This window comes from Squalius cephalus (assembly GCF_949319135.1).
Source record: "Squalius cephalus genome assembly, chromosome: 3".
In the NCBI taxonomy this organism is placed as follows: Eukaryota; Metazoa; Chordata; class Actinopteri; order Cypriniformes; family Leuciscidae; genus Squalius; species Squalius cephalus.
In genome coordinates, this window is record NC_137124.1 from 60,671,060 (window position 1) to 60,690,497 (window position 19,438).

At 42.8% G+C, this 19,438-nt stretch overlaps 3 protein-coding genes across 6 annotated transcripts in view; 1 reads left to right on the forward strand and 2 right to left on the reverse strand.

Moving 5' to 3' along the window:
* The window catches only part of sdcbp (syndecan binding protein (syntenin)), a 261,455-nt gene that overhangs the window by 172,823 nt on the left and 69,194 nt on the right, over nucleotides 1–19,438 (reverse strand). The window lies entirely within an intron of this gene.
* The window catches only part of unm_hu7910 (un-named hu7910), a 78,205-nt gene that overhangs the window by 2,119 nt on the left and 56,648 nt on the right, over nucleotides 1–19,438 (reverse strand). Inside the window, exon 17 of the mRNA XM_079864988.1 lies at nucleotides 16,924–17,919. Coding sequence (XP_079721114.1) covers nucleotides 17,769–17,919 — 151 coding nt within the window. The 3' untranslated portion in view covers nucleotides 16,924–17,768. The remainder of the gene's footprint in view (nucleotides 1–16,923; nucleotides 17,920–19,438) is intronic.
* On the forward strand, nucleotides 1,662–17,149 carry LOC307154864 (gamma-glutamyl hydrolase-like). Of its 4 annotated transcripts, none has more exons than XM_079865036.1 (9): nucleotides 1,662–1,842; nucleotides 1,943–2,051; nucleotides 7,562–7,612; nucleotides 8,354–8,438; nucleotides 9,695–9,833; nucleotides 12,865–12,971; nucleotides 14,505–14,595; nucleotides 15,899–16,033; nucleotides 16,729–17,149. In XM_079865036.1, exons 1-9 carry the CDS (start codon nucleotides 1,740–1,742, stop codon nucleotides 16,848–16,850), a joined length of 942 nt encoding a protein of 313 aa, XP_079721162.1. In that variant the 5' UTR covers nucleotides 1,662–1,739; the 3' UTR covers nucleotides 16,851–17,149. The 4 variants fall into 4 exon arrangements, with proteins under 4 accessions (XP_079721162.1, XP_079721161.1, XP_079721159.1 ...); XM_079865035.1 differs by having other exon boundaries at nucleotides 1,668–1,842; nucleotides 15,899–16,084; nucleotides 16,729–17,126; XM_079865033.1 differs by having other exon boundaries at nucleotides 1,670–1,842; nucleotides 15,899–16,237; nucleotides 16,729–16,854.

A 19,438-nucleotide genomic window follows, 5' to 3' on the forward strand; every position in this document is an offset into this window, starting at 1 on the left:
TTTCTTGTGTTTTTACAGTATTACATGGTTGCCATAGTTACTGTATTCCGATTTACAGTACACAAGATCAGTACTGTAAACTACACAACAGTACTTTACTGTATTTTACTGTATTTTGTTATTGGGTCTGTTTCTGCTGTAATGAATTATACGGTATTGTACTGTCGGTTTTACAGGACTGTGCTGCTAAATCTGCACTTACAAAACCAGTTCCACATGGCATTTACAGACTCCTCCTGAAACAAGGCTCCAGTTTTCTTATTGTTTTTTGACTGAGATGAAGAAAGGCATGTTTACACAGATCCACTGAGCGGCAAAGAGATGAAAGAAAGATGAAAGAAAGATGAAAGAAAGATGAAAGAAAGAAACCCTGCATTGCATCAGCCACAACTGAAACTCTCTGATAAAGATCATTCTGTGGTGAAGTAAACACTACAGAAAAAACCATGTAATTTACATGAAGAAGTTAGTTCAGACAAGAATAAAAAAATTAGAACTCAATTCAAGTTAGAAATGAAAGCGTAAATATCAACATAAAATGAAGTAAAATTACTCAACTTTTCTGATACTGGTGTTCCCATCATGCACCGGGGCATGAATAATTAACGAGGCTGATTTCTCCAGCTGTGTTTACGCTGTCTCATCACTGCTGTTGTTGTTAGATCAGGAACTTGCCATTTTGTGACATTTGGAGTTTATTTTCTACTCAAAATGACACATTCAAACACCAAAACGATCCATCAAATGTCACTGTTATTGTGTGTTATCCAAGTATTGTGTTCACATGCATAACTTCAGATATGAATATATGCTGTCTCACACAATATCTATTGTTTCATTTCAATGATGTAAGTAAAGCATATGTTTTAAAAGTGTGATTATATTCAATATTTATTGTTTGAGTGAAATATATTCCAAAGGAATCTTCAACTAAATAGATATTACTCAACATTATACAAGCCAAGTTAAAATTACTGACTTTTTTTGATACTTTCACTTAACTTAGTTAAGTAGAGATTACTTAATTCCGTATGTGAAATTTACTTAAAAAATAGAAAAATTAAGTAAATTTGACTCATTGTTTTTTCAGTGACAGGAATTCACGCTTTATGAGAACTCAGAATAATTACAAATTGAACCATTTTGATTGAAAAGTTGCGATACAAAAAATAATTCCATTTTTAAACCAACTGTCAAAGAAAAGAGATTTATGTTTATACAGCAGGTCCTTATTATTCCACATCATAAGAGTGAGGTGTAGAATTGTGATTAAAGATGAGGGACCAAACTAATAACATTTGCCTATGGAGAAGAGATAATTTGATAGGATTTGCATTATGTTATAATTACAGGTTAATACGAGTTTTAAGTTTGGAAAAAATAACATTAGGGATCAGATTCCAGATGCGGGCTTAGTAATAAAGTTATTTATCCAATGTATTGTAAAGATGTTGTTTAAAGTGGTAAACAAGCTTTATAAAAATCCAGGAAAAACTTCCTCATGAGGAACAACTCCATCACAACAATTTTGCCATCAACACATAATTTCTCAGTTGTTGAAAGGGTAAAATGTAGTTTTTCAAGATTAAAGAAATATGCAGAACTGAGTTCTCCTTTTGGCACGCGCATTGCTAGAATAAAAACACGCATGACGTCACGAACGCGGAAGCGAGCTGGAACTGTCTGTCTGTCACGTGAGGTCTCGCGAGGAAGCGCAACATTTCTAAGGTAAATAAAACATGATCCACTTCTTCTACCTCGCGTGTCTTCTCACGTTTACCGATTCCGTGTTTTCTAAACGTTTCGGAGCACCAATAAAAACCAACGATAGACCAATAATCGGTGAGTTGAAAAGTTGTATTAAATACTGTGCATGAGAGTTTTAAACCACTGTAAGTTATTCTCTTTAAACTTGAACTTTAAACCTGTTGCCCTTGTCCAGGTGTTCTCGCGCAGGACGTGTTTAACGCGACGCCTCAGAGAAACGCGTATATCGCGGCGTCGTACGTCAAGTTCCTGGAGTCCGCGGGCGCGCGCGTGATTCCGGTGATGTGAGTTTTTGATTGATTGACTGATTGATTGATTGATTACTTTATTACCCCCCCCCCCCCCTCCTCCCTCCTCATTACATTGAGAAATTACACTAAAGCCAAGTGATTAAGTCATGTGAACAGCTTATAAACGAGGTTATATTTCTGATGTGAGATTATGAATGAAGAAACATTTTGTACATGTTTTAATACAAGTTTATATAAAACATTTCATAAGTAGTATCATGTTACGTTGTTGTCACATAACCTCACCATGAAGCTTTTTAATTTAGAAAATGGTGTCATCACAGAAATATATTTTTTTATAAAATATATTCCCAAATGTGGCTTTTATTCTTGGTATATAAAATAACATTGCGACTAGGGCTGCACGATTTGGAGAAAATGTCATATTGCGATTATTGAGGTCAATATTGCAATATAGGCCTAATAAACAAATGGTTTCATGAGTCAACTTGCTTGGTTCTCAAGGAAATTGCACAGATTAGTGATAATGTGGAAATGCAGTGTTTTCGAATTAAAATGATATTTTTTACAAAATTAAATATGACATCTTTGCATTACTGCAAACTTGTTATTGTCTCAATAGTACAATTGTCACAATCCACACACCAAGGAAAGGGAGAGAAACAGGTGGATCCAAATACAACACTTTTATTTGTAGGGCAATCCAATTCGTCGTCATCCATGCAGGGGTCAAAATCCATGTTAGCAGTCCAATAACAAAATAAACAAACAAGGAACAAAACAAACTCAAACCAGGAAACAGACTTCAAGAAGTGTAAGTGACATACCACAATGACTCCGTGACAAGGACTAAAACAGACAGGGTATTTATACACAGAACTAAACAATGTAATGTATGGAATGATTTTCCGGACATTTTTCAAAAGGAATTGCAAATTGTATTTGCAATTGCGTTTTCAAATTGCGGATGCATAAAATGTGACAATCCAAACGCAAATGCAAATCGCGCATTACCGTTTGCATTTTCGTTTAAGCGAACGCACAGTGACTGCCAAATTTAAAATGGAAATGCAAATGGAAAAGTCCGTTTGCAACTGTGTTTCCCATATCTAACGAGTCTTGACCCTGTCATATTTAAATAGCAATTTCAATTACCACGTCTGCTTTTTCACTTTCTCAGCGTCGCGTATGTAGCCAGCCAAAACTCAAATGAAATCGCAATTCCCTTAGTATTTCCATTTCCGATGCCTTACACGGAAACCTGTCAATCAGCGTCAAGGGTGGGATTATGCTATAGGGTGTGTTCGTGTTGGGACGTGACGTCACTCACAGTCGACCGTCAAGAGGTGATGCCCTGAACAGACGCCGATTTATTTTAAACAATGGAGGTAGTTGGTAAAATTGTGGAGGACCTTATGATGCTCGCGCAGCAAGTTGACTCTCACTCAGAAGCCATTTCGTTTTGGATAAGTTAAATGAGTGCGTGGACTTGACCAACAGCAACATCAGTAATGGTGTCTTTGCCAACCTCAGTAAAGTAACCTTAGCTAACAGGCTTTTTGTGAAGGACAGGACAACTAAACGACCTGTCACCTGGACGTCCTTTACTGGACATACCACAAGAGATGAGTGTCGGTGCTAGCTCTCACCCCTTCAAATAAGTGCTCTCAATTTGCAAAATTCAATAAAAATGCTGTCTGGAACAGACCCCGGCTCAGGCACTGGAACAGACCCCGGCTCAGGCACTGGAACCGACACAACCGGCTCAGGAACTGGAACAGACACCACCGGCTCAGGCACTGGAACAGACACCACCGGCTCAGGAACTGGAACAGACACCACCGGCTCAGGCACTGGAACAGACACCACCGGCTCAGGCACTGGAACAGACACCACCGGCTCAGGCACTGGAACAGACACCACCGGCTCAGGAACTGGAACAGACACCACCGGCACAGGCACTGGAACAGACCCCACCGGCTCAGGCACTGGAACAGACACCACCGGCTCAGGAACTGGAACAGACACCACCGGCTCAGGCACTGGAACAGACACCACCGGCTCAGGAACTGGAACAGACACCACCGGCTCAGGAACTGGAACAGACACCACCGGCACAGGCACTGGAACAGACCCCACCGGCTCAGGCACTGGAACAGACACCACCGGCTCAGGCACTGGAACAGACACCACCGGCTCAGGAACTGGAACAGACACCACCGGCACAGGCACTGGAACAGACCCCACCGGCTCAGGCACTGGAACAGACACCACCGGCTCAGGAACTGGAACAGACACCACCGGCTCAGGAACTGGAACAGACACCACCGGCTCAGGCACTGGAACAGACACCACCGGCTCAGGCACTGGAACAGACCCCGGCTCAGGCACTGGAACCGACACAACCGGCTCAGGAACTGGAACAGACACCACCGGCTCAGGCACTGGAACCGACACAACCGGCTCAGGAACTGGAACAGACACCACCGGCTCAGGCACTGGAACAGACACCACCGGCTCAGGCACTGGAACAGACACCACCGGCTCAGGCACTGGAACAGACACCACCGGCACAGGCACTGGAACAGACCCCACCGGCTCAGGCACTGGAACAGACACCACCGGCTCAGGAACTGGAACAGACACCACCGGCTCAGGCACTGGAACAGACACCACCGGCTCAGGAACTGGAACAGACACCACCGGCTCAGGAACTGGAACAGACACCACCGGCTCAGGAACTGGAACAGACACCACCGGCTCAGGAACTGGAACCGACACCACCGGCTCAGGAACAGACACCACCGGCTCAGGAACTGGAACAGACACCACCGGCTCAGGAACTGGAACAGACACCACCGGCTCAGGAACTGGAACAGACACCACCGGCTCAGGCACTGGAACAGACACCACCGGCTCAGGCACTGGAACCGACACAACCGGCTCAGGCACTGGAACAGACACCACCGGCTCAGGCACTGGAACCGACACAACCGGCTCAGGAACTGGAACAGACACCACCGGCTCAGGCACTGGAACAGACACCACCGGCACAGGCACTGGAACAGACCCCACCGGCTCAGGCACTGGAACAGACACCACCGGCTCAGGAACTGGAACAGACACCACCGGCTCAGGCACTGGAACAGACACCACCGGCTCAGGAACTGGAACAGACACCACCGGCTCAGGAACTGGAACCGACACCACCGGCTCAGGAACAGACACCACCGGCTCAGGAACTGGAACAGACACCACCGGCTCAGGAACTGGAACAGACACCACCGGCTCAGGAACTGGAACAGACACCACCGGCTCGGCGGCGGCCATCTTGTCCGAAGACATGCTCGGCAGACGTGACGTGAACAGTCTCTGTGGCGGCCATCTTGTCCGAAGACACATGCTCGGCAGGCGTGACGTGAACAAGCTCGGCAGCGACCATCTTGTCGGAAGACACAGGCTCGGCAGACGTGATGTGAACACTCTCGGCGGCGGCCCTCTTGTCCGAAGACACAGGCTCAGGAACAGTCTCTGGATCGGCAGACGTCCCGTGCTTCCTCCACGCCTGCAGTACCGCCACTGCATAAAAAAGAAAGACCACTCTCTTGGCCGTGGCAGGACTGATGGTGGGCGGCTCCGAGACGATCTCAGGGATGACAGCGGGCTGCTCGGAGGGAACGGCCTCCGGGCCATTGGGGAGGCAGGAAATCTTCCTCCTCCTCCTCCTCCGCCTCCGGACCACCGAACCCGGGACCACCGGACTCGGGACCACCGGAACTGGGACCACCGGAACTGGGACCACCGGAACTGGGACCACCGGACTCGGGACCACCGGAACTGGGACCACTGGAACTGGGACCACCGGACTCGGGACCACCGGAACAGTCACGGAGGAGGTCTTCCTTCTCCTCCTCTGTTTCCGATGATAACGTGCAGGTTCTGAGCTGGACGGAATTAACGGCGAAGGGTGCTTAGGGGAATTCAGCTCCATGGCCTCTTCGGTCTGGCGGGCCCATAAAGCAAGGCCCTGCAAAATGTTCGTGTTGCTGGATCCATTGTATGACGGAGTCATTCTGTCACGATCCACACACCAAGGAAAGGGAGAGAAACAGGTGGATCCAAATACAACACTTTTATTTGTAGGGCAATCCAATTCGTCGTCATCCATGCAGGGGTCAAAATCCATGTTAGCAGTCCAATAACAAAATAAACAAACAAGGAACAAAACAAACTCAAACCAGGAAACAGACTTCAAGAAGTGTAAGTGACATACCACAATGACTCCGTGACAAGGACTAAAACAGACAGGGTATTTATACACAGAACTAAACAATGTAATGGGAAACAGCTGCGTGCAATGATGAGTGAAAAGGGACAGCTGAGTGCAATGATGAGACAAGGATCGTGGGGAACGTAGTTCAAGAATGTGACAGACACCGTGGGGAAGGTGGACATCTAGTGGTGACCCAGGGAACACAAACCAGACACTGTGACAACAATAGGATAAAATAAATAGAATAATAAATAAGAACATTTGTATGCTCATGAAAATAAGATTTTGAACATTCTGTCGAGATAAACAGACATTTAAGCATGATGTAACATATGCTTTATAAACTCATCTGTGTGATTGTCAAAACATTTGGTAACTAAACAGAATTTTGTTAAGTTTAGTGACAACATGTTAAAATAACTGGCAGGCTACTGTTTTTATTATAAAATTAATATTAGGTACAGAATGTTAATTTTTCTCAAGAAAAAAAAATCTCAACTCAAAATATCTTATTTTCATGAGCATACAAATGTTCTTATTTATTATTCTATTTATTTTATCCTATTGTACTATTGAGACAATAACAAGTTTGCAGTAATGCAAAGATGTCATATTTAATTTTGTAAAAAATATCATTTTAATTCGAAAACACTGCATTTAGTTGTCTTTGCTAGTTTGAGTTGAGAACTCAATTTGAGAGTTGAGTTGAGAGTTAATTTCCACATTATCACTAATCTGTGCAATTTCCCTGAGAACCAAGCAAGTTGACTCATTATTATATCGCAATATTGACCTCAATAATCGCAATATGATATTTTCCCCAAATCGTGCAGCCCTATTCCGAAATCACATACTTCCCCAGTACTATATACAGGCAAAAATCAGTGTGTGTGAATTCACAGTACTCATAAAAACCTACTAGTGAGATTCTGAAGTGTGTGTATGATGGACACTTTACTATCCCATGAGGCCACGGGAGAGCATTTATAAATAACAGTGAAGTCACATGATTATGACAACATAACAAATGTAGTATTTATTCATAATATATTTCATAAAAACATACTTTTTAAATGACTGCTCAAGAGAGTGTGTGATTTGGGACGCAGCCCGTGTTGTTCAGGTCGTTTGCTGCAAATTATAAGGTTATTTCATTTGCGTTTTGGTCGTAACCTGCACTAATGGCGACTGTATTGTAGTAGGCTATACTCTGATCAGTTACTGAATCAGCACTGAAGTTTCTCATGTAGTTTATTTTAATGTTCTGTAGGATCAACAGGACTGAGGATGAGTACAAAAGGCTGTTTAACTCCATAAATGGGTGAGTAAATCTGTTATAATGTAAATCTGTGTTAAAGACGTGATTACAGTGAGGAATCGGAGACTCTCTCCAGGGTTCGTACAACGTGCTTAAAGTACTTGAATTTGAGTTTTTCCTGGAAAACCCTTGAAAACAGCCATATTTACAAAAAGGTTCTTGAAAAGTGCTTGACTTATTTAAATACAATATGTATGATTTTTTTATTTATTTTTTAAACACAAATACAATCTTTTCAGGCAATATTAACACTGATAAACCCCCATCAGACGTGTTTTCGATACCAAGTACGCTAACATTATAATATAAAATATTATTTATTGAACAATAATAGGCATTATAAACTTTGTATTTAATATATATTATTAAATACGTTGTATTTTGGATACCTTATGTATGTAATTTGAGTTTACAAATTCCTAAAGATATTGTTTTATAAGTGCGATCTCTGATTGAGGTCCTTGAAAACCAAAAAAGTAGTGCTTGAAAAGTCCTGGAATTTCTTTTTACAGTTTCTGTACGAACCCCCCCCCCCCCCCCCCCCCCCCTCTCTCTCTCTCTCTCTTTCTCAATTCAATTCAGATGAGCTTTATTGGCATGAAATAGCACAATATTGGCAAAGCAACAGACATATATAGAAACATATAGATACATAAAAGGGGAAAACATTTCCATATTATACATAAATATATCACAATTAAAAAATAATAATTAATAAATACAGTATATTTCCTCTCTCTCTAGAGTCCTGATCCCTGGAGGCGGAGCCAGTTTACAATCATCCGGATATTCCAAAACCGCCACCATTTTCTACAGGCTCGCTCTCGAGGTCTGTGTCAATTTTGCACTATGTATATGCAATATAAAATGTTGTGGTATTTTAATTTTTCATTGCAGTATCTAGCGATGCACGATATATAGGCTGAAAATATATTTTTATATTTATAATAAAAAATGATTTCCTTCAGCTGAGACGCTTCAGATGCGCACTGTTGCTTGAAATATGATTGGAATCAAAAAAGGAAAACATGCGCAAAGTGTGTCATATTGGCTACATAAAATTATCATGAGAACATTATAATTGTGTGTTTGATACATGGATATTAATGGTGAGACTTTTGTTTTAAAAAATTATACAAAAATTTTTAATTAGATTTCTCAGCCAATATATCGGTTATCGGCTTTCAAATTCAGGGCCCCTATCTCGCTCCCAGCACAATTGACTTTGTACAGCGACGCATGTCTCATTCCTATTTCTCACCCGACGCACAGCGGACTTTTCCCTCCACAGACGCACATCGGTAAATTAGGGAATGAACTTGCGCTCCCGGGGCGGTTCAGGGAAAAGAGGAGGCGTGTTCCGGTGCAAACGTTCCCTGGTGCTATTTTGCAGTTTCAGAAAACAATTCCGCCACTGACCAGGAGAAACCTCGACTAAAGTCAGCGGCGCGTTATTCAGATGCTATTTTAAGGGCGCATGCTTGGCCATAATGTAGCGTGTGCACAACGCACACACACTTTGATTCTCTCATCTACACACAGACGCAGCAGTTTTAATTTCTGCAAATCATACATTATTACAAGGAAAAATATTCCACACTTGGGAAATCATTGTTGTGTCCATGAAGATGTGAAAGAATAGGCATAAATCTAGCTTACACATTTGCCCAAATTATCATACGCCTGTTTAAGCGAAGCTGATCTGGGTGTGTTTCTCCATCCCCAATGCCACTTCTCTGTGTTTTACGGCCCTGACGAGAGCGTCGGTCTCCTCGGCTGTGAACCGCTCCTGGCAAATCCGCCGTTATAATAGCAATCCGCCATGGAACAAGCGCGCCTGCTCTTAAAGGGAATGTGAGATGTCGCTCTGATTGGTTTATTTTACGTTACGCCCAAACCACACCTATGAGTAATGAAGCGACTTCAGACCAACACATTTTAGATTTGCGAGACCCGCCCACAAAGTTACTTGCGTTTCGCGTTTGATACTTGCATTTCAGATTGTTAAAATAGGGCCCATAAAGTATCGTATCGGCCAAAATTTTAATATCGGTGCATCCCTACAGTATCTCTGTGTGTTAACAGGCCAATTCAAAGGGGGATTATTTCCCAGTATGGGGAACCTGTTTAGGGTTCGAGATGCTCACACTGCTAACCAGCGGCGAGTCGCTCCTTTCCCAGACAAACACTAGAGGAGTCGCTCTGCCCCTGAACTTCACTGACGGTAAGAAGAACACTGGATAAAGTTACATGATGGTTAATGTTTATTATCAGTTTACTACCAGTGATACATTTCACAAAAATGGATTACTTGTTACTCAATGACGTACTGTGAAGTTCCCTTTCGAGAATGGTTCACTCGTATTGCATCTGCTAGACACTATGGGAAAACTAATTTTCTCGGGAATATTGAAGTGTTAATTTAAAACGCAGTGCAGCTGCACAGCCAGCACAGTGCAGAGCTGTATAGCGTGCTGATTGGCTGGGCTGCGGGAACTGAACCAGAAGAGCCAACTAGAAGCCGCCTCGACGTGGAGTCATGGCGCGCACCCTACTCGGCCCACCTACGCACTTCAGCCTCTGCAGCGCTCTCAACCCTTGACGGCGCCGAGGAAAAGGGGTATGAAAAACTGCCCCCCCTAGAGGAAGCAGTGGCTGCACATCGGATGGAGGTCTAAAGTGACGCATCCATCTAAGCCATGCAGGACCACTTCAGCTCTCACCGGCCGAGCCTACACTTCCGCTGGTCAAGCTGCCTCAGTCCTGCACACTATGGTGGTCCTGCAAGTGTTCCAGGTAAAACTCCTCCGCTCCTTGGACGAGTCTAGACCGGACCCCACGGCCTTCAAGGATCTGCGCAGCGCCACAGACCATGCGACACTTCTTGCCTAAACGTTCCAGTTCGGCCTCAGGTCGCCCGAAGAACTCGCCGACCCCACAGCCAGCCAAAGCAACGCCGCCGGTTTCTCAGCCCCGTCCAGCGGCTGAAACCAATCGACGCCCATGGCCAGCTAAGAGCTTCCCGTTCCCGCAACGCCAGGGCCCCCGGTCTAAAGTTATGCTGGACCCTGAGCCTCGGAAGCCTTCCTAGTCCAAGGACAGGAAGAAATAGAAAGGGGTTAAGTCTCGCTGTGGCCGGACCACCCCTGAAGAGAGCTCATGTGCCTCCCCCAGCCCCCTCTTTAGCGTCTGGAAATGTTCCAATTGCAACCTACGGGCCTGTTTCAGTTCACGCACCCTTGCAAACAAACGCTGTTTCAACTGCGACAAAAATAAAACACAAACATTTTCAGAAAAAGAGCTCTTTTCCTCTTCGAAACACCTGGGTGACCGGGACCCTGACGCACGGCGGTCCGTCCCTAGACTTCATTCAGCCCCTAGTCACTCGGGCCAAGGCCTGGGAAGCCATCCCCAATGTGTCAAAATGGGTTCTGAACACGGTAAAACGAGGTTACTCGCTCCAATTCGCTCCAGACCTCCGCGCTTCATGCCGTGGTCGAAACATTGGTAAGGAGCAACGTGGCTCATGTTCTCCGCACCGAAGTGTCAAATCTAATAGCGAAAGGAGCTGTCGAGACGGTTCCCCATCACAAAGCGAGTCAGGCTTTTACAACCGTTACTTCCTCGTCCCAAAAAAAGATGGCGGCCTATTCTCGATCTCAGACACCTGAACAAGGCTAGAACAATGCTAACAACCTGAACAAGGCTAGAACAATGCTAACAACCAAAAAAATTCTCGTGCAGATTCACCCAGGAGACTGTTTTTTGTCAGTGAATCTGAAAGATGCTTACTTTCACATCCAGATAGCCCCCCCATCACAGGCCATTCTTGAGATTCGCATTCGAGGGGTGGGCTTATCAGTACACAGTCCTACCATTCGGACTGTCACTGGTACCTCGTACGTTTATGAAATGCATGGATACAGCTTTCTCCCCCCTGAGACAGCGGGGAATGCGCACTCTGAACTACCTCGACGATTGGCTTGTTCTGGCCCAATCGGAGGCCGAGTTACAAACCCACAGGTCCTGGCTCCTCAGCCATCTAGAATGCCTTGGGCTCAGGATCAACTTCTCCAAGAGTGTACTGTCCCCCATCCAGCGTATAACCTTGCTGGGAACAGTAATCAACTCTGTTCAGATGAGAGCTCATGCCAGACCGTGCTCTCTCCATTCAACAGCTAGCAGCTTCGTTCAAAGCGGGCTCTTACCTGCCCCTCAGAACGTTTCAAAGAGCACTGGGCCTTATGGCCTCCGCATCGTCAGTACTCCAATTAGGCCTACTGCAAATGCACCCCCTTCAGCGCTGGCTGAAGCCCTGAGTCCCGGCTCATGCGTGGCCGTTCGGCCACTTACTCATCAGGGTAAACCACGGCTGTATCAAAGCCCTGGCCCCTTGGAAAGACACCAGCTGGTACCAGTCTGGTGTAAGCATAGGTCTAGTCTCGAGGAGGAAGGTGATTTCGACGGACGCCTCTAACCTAGGTTGGGGGGTTCTGTACGAGGGCAGGCCAACCTCTGGCCTCTGGTCGAGCTCGGAGAAGCACCTATATATATACTGCCTCGAAATGAGAACAGTCTTTCTAGCCCTAAAAACCTTCCTCCCGAAGCTGGCGGGACACCATGTCTTTGTCCAGATGGACAATATGGCAGTGGTGTCCTATATAAATCGCCAGGGTGGTCTCAGGTCGAACAACCTGTACACCTTGGCCAAACAGCTCATTTTATGGGCACACGCCAACCTGCGCTCGCTAAGAGCAGCGCATGTACTGGGCATACTGAACCAGGGTGCAGATATGCTATCTCGAGACAACGTTCCCCCTGAGGAATGGTCTCTCCACCCTCAGACGGTTCTTGTGATCTGGAGTGTCTTCGGGAGGGCAGAGGTCGACCTCTTCGCCTCAGAAGACAACTCTCACGGCCCAACATTCTTTTCAAAGAACAGGGATGCACTGACCCTCGGGCTCCACAGCCCCAGACGGTAGTTCAGAGCGAAGTCGTCAGCTAATAGCACGGCGTTTTGAAATGGGTTCCCATAGTGTCTAGCAGACGCAATACTCGTTCCCGTTACTCTCAGGGAACCGAGGTTGCGTCAGTACGTTATTACCATGGTATGGTACCGCTGCAGTGCGGCTAGTATTAATTACTCAGAAAAGTGATTAATATTTTTGGTTTCCAAATAAGTGAGCTTATTAAGTCTTGATGTTATCATGATAAATGCATAAATAAAAGTGCTGGTTTCATCCGATGCGGTTTAGATGTCAGAGACGGTCGACTGTTCAGAGAGTTTCCAGAGGAGCTTCTGAAATCTCTGGCAACCGAACGGCTCACAGTAAACTCTCATAAGTGGAGTATTACGACTGAGGTAACAATCATTACTCTTCACCATTCAGCTGATAACCCTTCATCTCTGGCTTCTGATTAAAGGTGCAGTGTGTAATATTCAGGAGGATCTGTTGACAGAAATGCAATATGATATTCATAACTATGTTTTCAGTGGTGTATAAAGACCTTATTTAATGAACCGTTATGTTTTTATTAGCTTAGAATGAGCATTTCTCTCTACACACACCGTGGGTCCGCTTACATCGACATGTTTCTACAGTGGCCCTGAACGGACAAACACGTTCCATATAGTGTAAACATTGAGCCTCCCGTTTAAATCACCATTTACAAAATCATTAGACTAACTCCTGTATAAAATCTAGTGATCATGGCATTTATTTTGGATGATTTACAATTGCTTATATGGAGCAGTTTGATAGCTTATTCGTTGGATAGCTGACTAGCCTATTTATGCTATTGACTGCTAGCTAGCTAAATGAAGTAGACTGTGATCTATCTAATTTGTTTGTCTATTGCATCTTTGGTGTTACACGATTTCTTCAAGGTAAGAAATTGTGTAACACAAAAGATGCAATAGACAAACAAAACAAAAAAAACAGCCTTGACATCTGCGTTTTTAAAGCCATCTCAAACATCATTTTCCTTTAACCCAAAAATATCAATAACTAATTTTTGCCCAAAAATAAAGTTACTGCCTTTTGTCTGTAGGGCAGAGATGTGTTTTGACTACTTTTTGCATGTTGTATAATTATATCTCTGTAGTGAATGTTGTCCTCCGCCTGTTGGACATTAACAGAAAGGCAGTCATAACTAAAAGATTACTATAGTATTATATTTTAGTTCGATAATGTTTAATATAATATTTAGTATTTTTAGGGGATTTTATGGTACTAAATTATATTTACACTGTATTTATAATCCGTTTATTCACTTTTTGAGCACAGACCTGAAAATTTAATTTTTAACTTAAACTGGTAAATCTTGAATGCTTTAAAGCACAGACTTAAGTTTGATATCTTTTCATAGACGACACCTGGCACATTATTGCAAAAAGTTACAGAATTTTATGTTTATGGTTATGAAAAATGCAAAAAATACTATTTAAATTTTTTATATGAAATATGTATTTTCAAAAACATGTTTTACTCTAAAACTGAGAGAAAATCAAAGCCATAAATCTTAACAAGTTGCTTTCAAAATTTGAGGTTGATCTCCCAGTAAATGAGCTTTCAGTGAGAGTGTGTTCGGCTGCAGTACCAAACGCTTCCACTAGAGGAAACTCGTCTCATTCGTTTATAATGCGCTCATGTTTGACCGCGAGGAGCACAAGTGTGACTGTAGTTTTACAGACCATTTAACCTGTTCGAATCATGTCCATGAGTGTTGTTTTGTGTTCACATAACAAGTGCCAAAACCTTTAGCAAGTTTTGTATCATTCCGTCAAAAATGACCGATGAGCATCTCATTTAATTGTGTATGAACAGCGCCCCCTACTGTATAACAGTCAAACTATTTTTAATTTTTGCTGGATGAAGTGAAATGTTTATTTCAGAGCTTCAATAAGAGTGAGAAACTGAAGAGCTTCTACAGGGTTTTGAGCACAAACTCTGACGGACAGAACGAGTTTGTGTCCACAATGGAAGGTGAGTGAAATAATTATAATAATCAGAGATATATTCTTCTCTTCACCAGTCAAAAGTTTGGGATCGGTTAGATTTTTTATCTTTTTAAAAGAAGTCCATGGAAGTAAAATAATGACAAATGTTTCTGAAACTAAAAAGCGTGTTGAATTGCACTACTTGAAAAAATATGCATTGCATTAACCCTGCTTGCATTTTAATGGGCTGAAATTCAGCTTTGATCACAGGAATAAATTACACTTTACTATATATATAGAAAACAGTTATTTTTAATTGTCATAATATTTTAAAAAAAAAATTTTAATCCAATAAATGCAGCCCTCATGAGCAGAAGAAACTTCTTTAAAAAAACATTAAAGGGTACATAACATGCACAGTTTCACCTAATCTCATGTTAATCTTGAGTACCTATAGAGTAGTAGTGCATCCTTAATATCTCAAAAAAGTGTTTAGTTTTATTATATTTATAATAGAAAAATACAGCTTTCCGATTCTCTCCGGAAAAAGCCGAAGTCCTGGAGGCGGAGCTATAGAGTCAAGCGGTAGTGCTTGATTTCCAGCAAAAGACAGAAATCTGATCCAGTTGTACTTACATGAATGGGGTCTTTTATCACTGGGACCGCTCCACGTTTTAATAGCAAACGATTTGCAAATCCAGCGTCGAGGCCTTGTTAATAAAACATTCGTCGAAATGACCAGAACACACAACCGCACTTCCTACACTCCGTTGCTGCCCCGGAAAAACAAACTGCATCCACTGTTCCTGTAACACTGGGTTCTTTGGAAAGCTGGACACGGTAAGCTTTCCCTCACATCCAAAAACACACTTTTTTGGAGACATTCTTGAACAAATCCTATGCAGCGCTGGCGCCGATGATTTCCTGTTGAAGCGCGTTGATGTGCGCGGTCTCACTCTCCTCTCTGGTCGACGTGTGCGCGGGCGCGCTTTTCCGAGAGAAATGCTCATATAAGGAGCTCCACTCTTATCTACGTCATTAGATCCACGATAAAAAAAAAACCCAGCCGAAACTTGTACCAACCCGGAAGTAAGATTTTCGTCACAGAAATTCTCCGTTATTCGTCCAAAATATTTTTTTTAAACTTTGCCCATGTTTAGCATGAGAATCCATCTCTTTAACACTGTAAACAACTCTGAATACATGAAACACCATTGTACCCCCCCTTTAAAATCGTACAGATCCCAAACGTTTGACTGGTAGTGTGTGTCGTGTGTTTTCTGCGCCTTTATAGAATATATAGCAGATATGATGTTGTTTTCACGACCATCTCTCGTGTGTTTTCACAGCGTATGATTTCCCCATCTACGCAACTCAATGGCATCCGGAGAAAAACGCGTTTGAGTGGAGACGTCGGTATATCCCGCACTCGGGCCGAGCCATTGAGACCGGCTTCTACACCGCACACTTCTTCATCAGCGAGGGTATCACACTCAATCTGTGTCTCTACAACACACACTTCTTCATCAGCGAGGGTATCACACTCAATCTGTGTCTCTACAACACACACTTCTTCATCAGCGAGGGTATCACACTCAATCTGTGTCTCTACAACACACACTTCTTCATCAGCGAGGGTATCACACTCAATCTGTGTCTCTACAACACACACTTCTTCATCAGCGAGGGTATCACACTCAATCTGCGTTTACTCGCTGCTTATTATATTCATTTACCGTTTGCTTCCTTTAAAGGAACACTCCACTGTTTTATTAAATAGGGCTTATTCTCCGTCTTTCCTACATTTAGATCGGTGGGCAAACGCATTTTTGTCTCAGTGCATGCATTGTTTTAGTTTGGCAGCGCCGCCGATAGCTTAGCTTAGCATAATGAATGGAATCCTTTGTTGCCAGCTAGCATGTCCTGAGTAAAAGTGAAAAAAAAAAAAAACGAATTACTTCTTGTGTCCTGCGTATTCACACCGAGCACAAATAGCGATGACAGACAAATATATTTGATAAAATGAACTAAAAGATGCAGTTAAAAGTGTATTCTGGATGTTTTCTGTCCACTCGTCTGAAAAACACGTTATGAGAAGCCACAAAATCTCAAAATTGACAGTGTTTGCCTCGTCTAATGAATGAATGAACACATTATGAATAATAACTTTGTTTTACAGCGAGGAAGAGTTTGCACAGTTTCCCCAGTGTGACGGAGGAGAGGAAAGCCTTGATCTACAACTATAAACCGGAGTACACTGCAACACTCAATGCCTTTGAACAGCTGTATTACTTTGATTAGGGAAATCTGGATTTATTTCATTATTATTATTTAATTTAATTTAATTTACAAATTGAAACTGCTCTACTGTGACGTGGAGAGGATCAATCAAACTGAATTATAATGGAGAGGATGTTTTTTCAGAATTTAATAATTCACAATCAACACACACAACAAACATTTGCCATGTAAACAAACATGTACATAAACAAAACAAAAAATCATGTAGAATCTGTAGTGTTAATAAAACATGTGCCCTGATGAAAACATTCCCAGAAAAATAAAGAAATGCAATGCAAAATACAGTGTCATATTCACTTATTTTGACTCATTCTTGACCTTAATAGTTTCTACGGTGGGAAAAGGCACGAAGTGATGATGTTTTTATCTCTTAATGATCATTTATGTATTCATATTCACACATACACAAACTTTGACCCACAACATACAGTGCAATGCTCAATCATATCTATAACTTTATAAAAAAAAGTGACTTAATTCTCAGTTTTTCTGTTAGAAACAGCAAAAGCAACTTTCTCATATTCTGATCTCTTAATTCTCCCATAACTGTGTAAATTAACCCTTCAATCTCACATGATCTATAAATCTGTCTTTAATATTACTGTTGAGCCCTAAAAAACACATCCTTCTGAAACATGATTTCAAATCATATTTGCTTTACAAAATTAAGATCTTGGATATTAGGTGATTATGTTCTCATGTTACGCACAACTCAAAACAATATGATTCATAGAACTTATACATTCACATTGCCTTGGAAGTCTGTGGTTTATGAAAACTGCAGAGAGCGCTCTGATTGGCTGTTGACCTGCTCTTCGAGGTCTGTGATTGGCTGTTATCCTCTATATGGGTGAGAGAGTCTGTCTCTGTGATTGGCTGTTGACCTGCTCTTCGAGGTCTGTGATTGGCTGTCATCCTCTATATGGGTGAGAGAGTCTGCCTCTGTGATTGGCTGAGCTCGGGGTGCCAAACGTCCACGATGAAGATGAGTCTGAATGTTTCTGCCTCCTGCCAGACTTCATGCTCGAACGAGTCGTCAAATATTAATACTTTTCCTTCTTCCCACTCCCTGAAACACGATCAACAGTCACTGAATACATTGAGTCATCCCACACATTAATTCCTAAAAAAAACTATCCAAGTTTCATCCACTCGCCAATTTTTATTCACATTTGCTGCTTGGTAAGTGTTCATTTAGCCTGTCAATAGTAGGCCCTGAAAAAAGGCTTTGTGAAGCTTCGAAACCTTTGCTTCGAACTGCCAAAGTCACGTGACCCTAGTGTAGGGAGAAAAAGCGTTTCAGAGCTTTAAATCAGTTGAATCAGTTGATTCGCTACATGATTCACTGTTTGGAAGCGCTGGCGTCCCCTGCTGGTCAGAACAGTGTAAATGCAGCAAAACATGATCTTTTGACTGAGTTTTCGCTGCATTTGCATTGTTCTGACCAGCAGGGGACGCCAGCGCTTCCAAACAGTAAATCATGTAGCGAATCAACTGATTCAAAGCTCTGAAACGCTTCGATTCTCCCAACACAAGCTGAAACATTTAAAAACTCCAGTATTGTAATGAATGCAGTGTTAATGAGTGTGTAAAGTTGACCTGGTCTGGTTTGTCCAGTGTTAATGAGTGTGTAAAGCTGACCTGGTCTGGTGTGTACAGTGTTAATGAGTGTGTAAAGTTGACCTGGTCTGGTTTGTACAGTGTTAATGAGTGTGTAAAGCTGACCTGGTCTGGTGTGTACAGTGTTAATGAGTGTGTAAAGCTGACCTGGTCTGGTGTGTACAGTGTTAATGAGTGTGTAAAGCTGACCTGGTCTGGTTTGTAAAGTGTTAATGAGTGTGTAAAGCTGACCTGGTCTGGTTTTACAGTGTTAATGAGTGTGTAAAGCTGACCTGGTCTGGTGTGTACAGTGTTAATGAGTGTGTAAAGCTGACCTGGTCTGGTTTGTACAGTGTTAATGAGTGTGTAAAGCTGACCTGGTCTGGTGTGTACAGTGTTAATGAGTGTGTAAAGCTGACCTGGTCTGGTGTGTACAGTGTTAATGAGTGTGTAAAGCTGACCTGGTCTGGTTTGTAAAGTGTTAATGAGTGTGTAAAGCTGACCTGGTCTGGTTTTACAGTGTTAATGAGTGTGTAAAGCTGACCTGGTCTGGTGTGTACAGTGTTAATGAGTGTGTAAAGCTGACCTGGTCTGGTTTGTAGTGTTAATGAGTGTGTAAAGCTGACCTGGTCTGGTTTGTACAGTGTTAATGAGTGTGTAAAGCTGACCTGGTCTGGTTTGTCCGGTGTTAATGAGTGTGTAAAGCTGACCTGGTCTGGTTTGTCCAGTGTTAATGAGTGTGTAAAGCTGACATGGTCTGGTTTGTAAAGTGTTAATGAGTGTGTAAAGCTGACCTGGTCTGGTTTGTCCGGTGTTAATGAGTGTGTAAAGCTGACATGGTCTGGTTTGTAAAGTGTTAATGAGTGTGTAAAGCTGACCTGGTCTGGTTTGTCCGGTGTTAATGAGTGTGTAAAGCTGACCTGGTCTGGTTTGTAGTGTTAATGAGTGTGTAAAGCTGACCTGGTCTGGTTTGTAGTGTTAATGAGTGT

Coding starts and splice junctions, on each gene's coding strand:
- LOC307154864 (XM_079865033.1), top strand. CDS start 1,740: ATGATCCACTTCTTCTACCTCGCGTGTCTTCTCACGTTTACCGATTCC. Junction 1,843..1,942: donor CAACGATAGACCAATAATCG/GTGAGTTGAAAA, acceptor GCCCTTGTCCAG/GTGTTCTCGCGCAGGACGTG. Junction 7,613..8,353: donor CTGTTTAACTCCATAAATGG/GTGAGTAAATCT, acceptor CTCTCTCTCTAG/AGTCCTGATCCCTGGAGGCG.